This window comes from Crocodylus porosus, unplaced genomic scaffold (genome assembly GCF_001723895.1).
Source record: "Crocodylus porosus isolate Cpor-Errol unplaced genomic scaffold, CroPor_comp1, whole genome shotgun sequence".
Classification (NCBI taxonomy): Eukaryota; Metazoa; Chordata; order Crocodylia; family Crocodylidae; genus Crocodylus; species Crocodylus porosus.
This window is the reverse complement of record NW_017728953.1, coordinates 994,440-995,424: the sequence shown is the minus strand read 5'-3', so window position 1 is coordinate 995,424 and position 985 is coordinate 994,440. Positions and strand designations below refer to the sequence as shown.

The following is a 985-nucleotide window of genomic DNA, read 5'->3' as shown; positions in this document are numbered from 1 at the left end:
ACAAAGGGTGCTGGGGGTCTAGGTGGGGGACACTAGGGTCTTTTTCAGGAGGCTCTAGGGTTCCTCCCTGGGGGGTGGGAGCTGCCTGGGTCTTTTGGGGGCGGGCTCTGGGGGATGGGGGAATGCCTGGTGGGTGGGAGCTACCTGGCTCCTTTTTGGGAAGTTCTTTTTGTGGCTGTCGGGGGCACTGGGGGGCAGGGGCTGTTCGGTGGCATCAGGGGGTATTTGGGGGGCAGCAGGGGGTACAGGGTCTTCAAGGGGGGACACCGGGGGTCTGTCTGTGGGTCCTTCTTGGGGGGGGGCAATGGCAGAGGCTCCACAGCCCTCACTCTGCCCTGCCCCCCCATCCCAGAGGGTGTTGAGGGTGTGCTGAGCCCCGGGGGCGGCTCCCGGGACCCCCTGCCCTCGCCCATGGTCGACCGCAAGAAGCACCGGCGCAAGAAGCTGACAACGCAGTCCAAGACCGAGGGGGCAGCTGGGCAGGCTGAAGGTGAGGTGGGGGGGCACGGGGCTCCAGGGGCCTTCTGGGATGTCTGGGGCAGGGGGTACCACGGAGACCAGCAGAGGGGAGGGGGCTTCCTCTCACGGCCCCCCACCCCCACCCCGAGGATGCTCACGGCGCTTCCTGCTTCGCACTTGGCTTTCACCCCCGCTCCTCTCTGCCCTCCCCCCCGGCCGGGGGGTCCCGCTTTGCCCCCTGCCCACCCGGGGACGCCGGCTGACGCTTCGCCTCTCTTCTCTCCTGCTGCCGGACCCGCCGCAGCCAAGCGCAAAATGTGGAAGCTCAAAACCTTTGGTAGCTTAAGAAATATTTATAAGACAGGTAACGGCCTGGCCCCCCTCGCCAGCCCCCCTGCATGCCCTGCACCCCCGTGGCCGGAGGGGCAGACGCTGGGGGTGGCAGGGGGTGAATGCAGGCACAGGCGGGGTGGAGGGATAGACATCCAGGCCTGGGTAGGACTTTGCAACCTGCTGCGATTGCTGT

The 985-nt window shown here is 66.9% G+C and overlaps 1 protein-coding gene across 1 annotated transcript in view; it reads left to right on the top strand.

Moving 5' to 3' along the window:
• AGAP2 (ArfGAP with GTPase domain, ankyrin repeat and PH domain 2) overlaps nt 1-985 on the top strand; it is an 11,361-nt gene that overhangs the window by 7,896 nt on the left and 2,480 nt on the right. The window contains exons 13-14 of the mRNA XM_019556400.1: nt 312-490; nt 764-907. Of these exons, the coding sequence (XP_019411945.1) occupies nt 312-490; nt 764-907 (323 nt within the window). The remainder of the gene's footprint in view (nt 1-311; nt 491-763; nt 908-985) is intronic.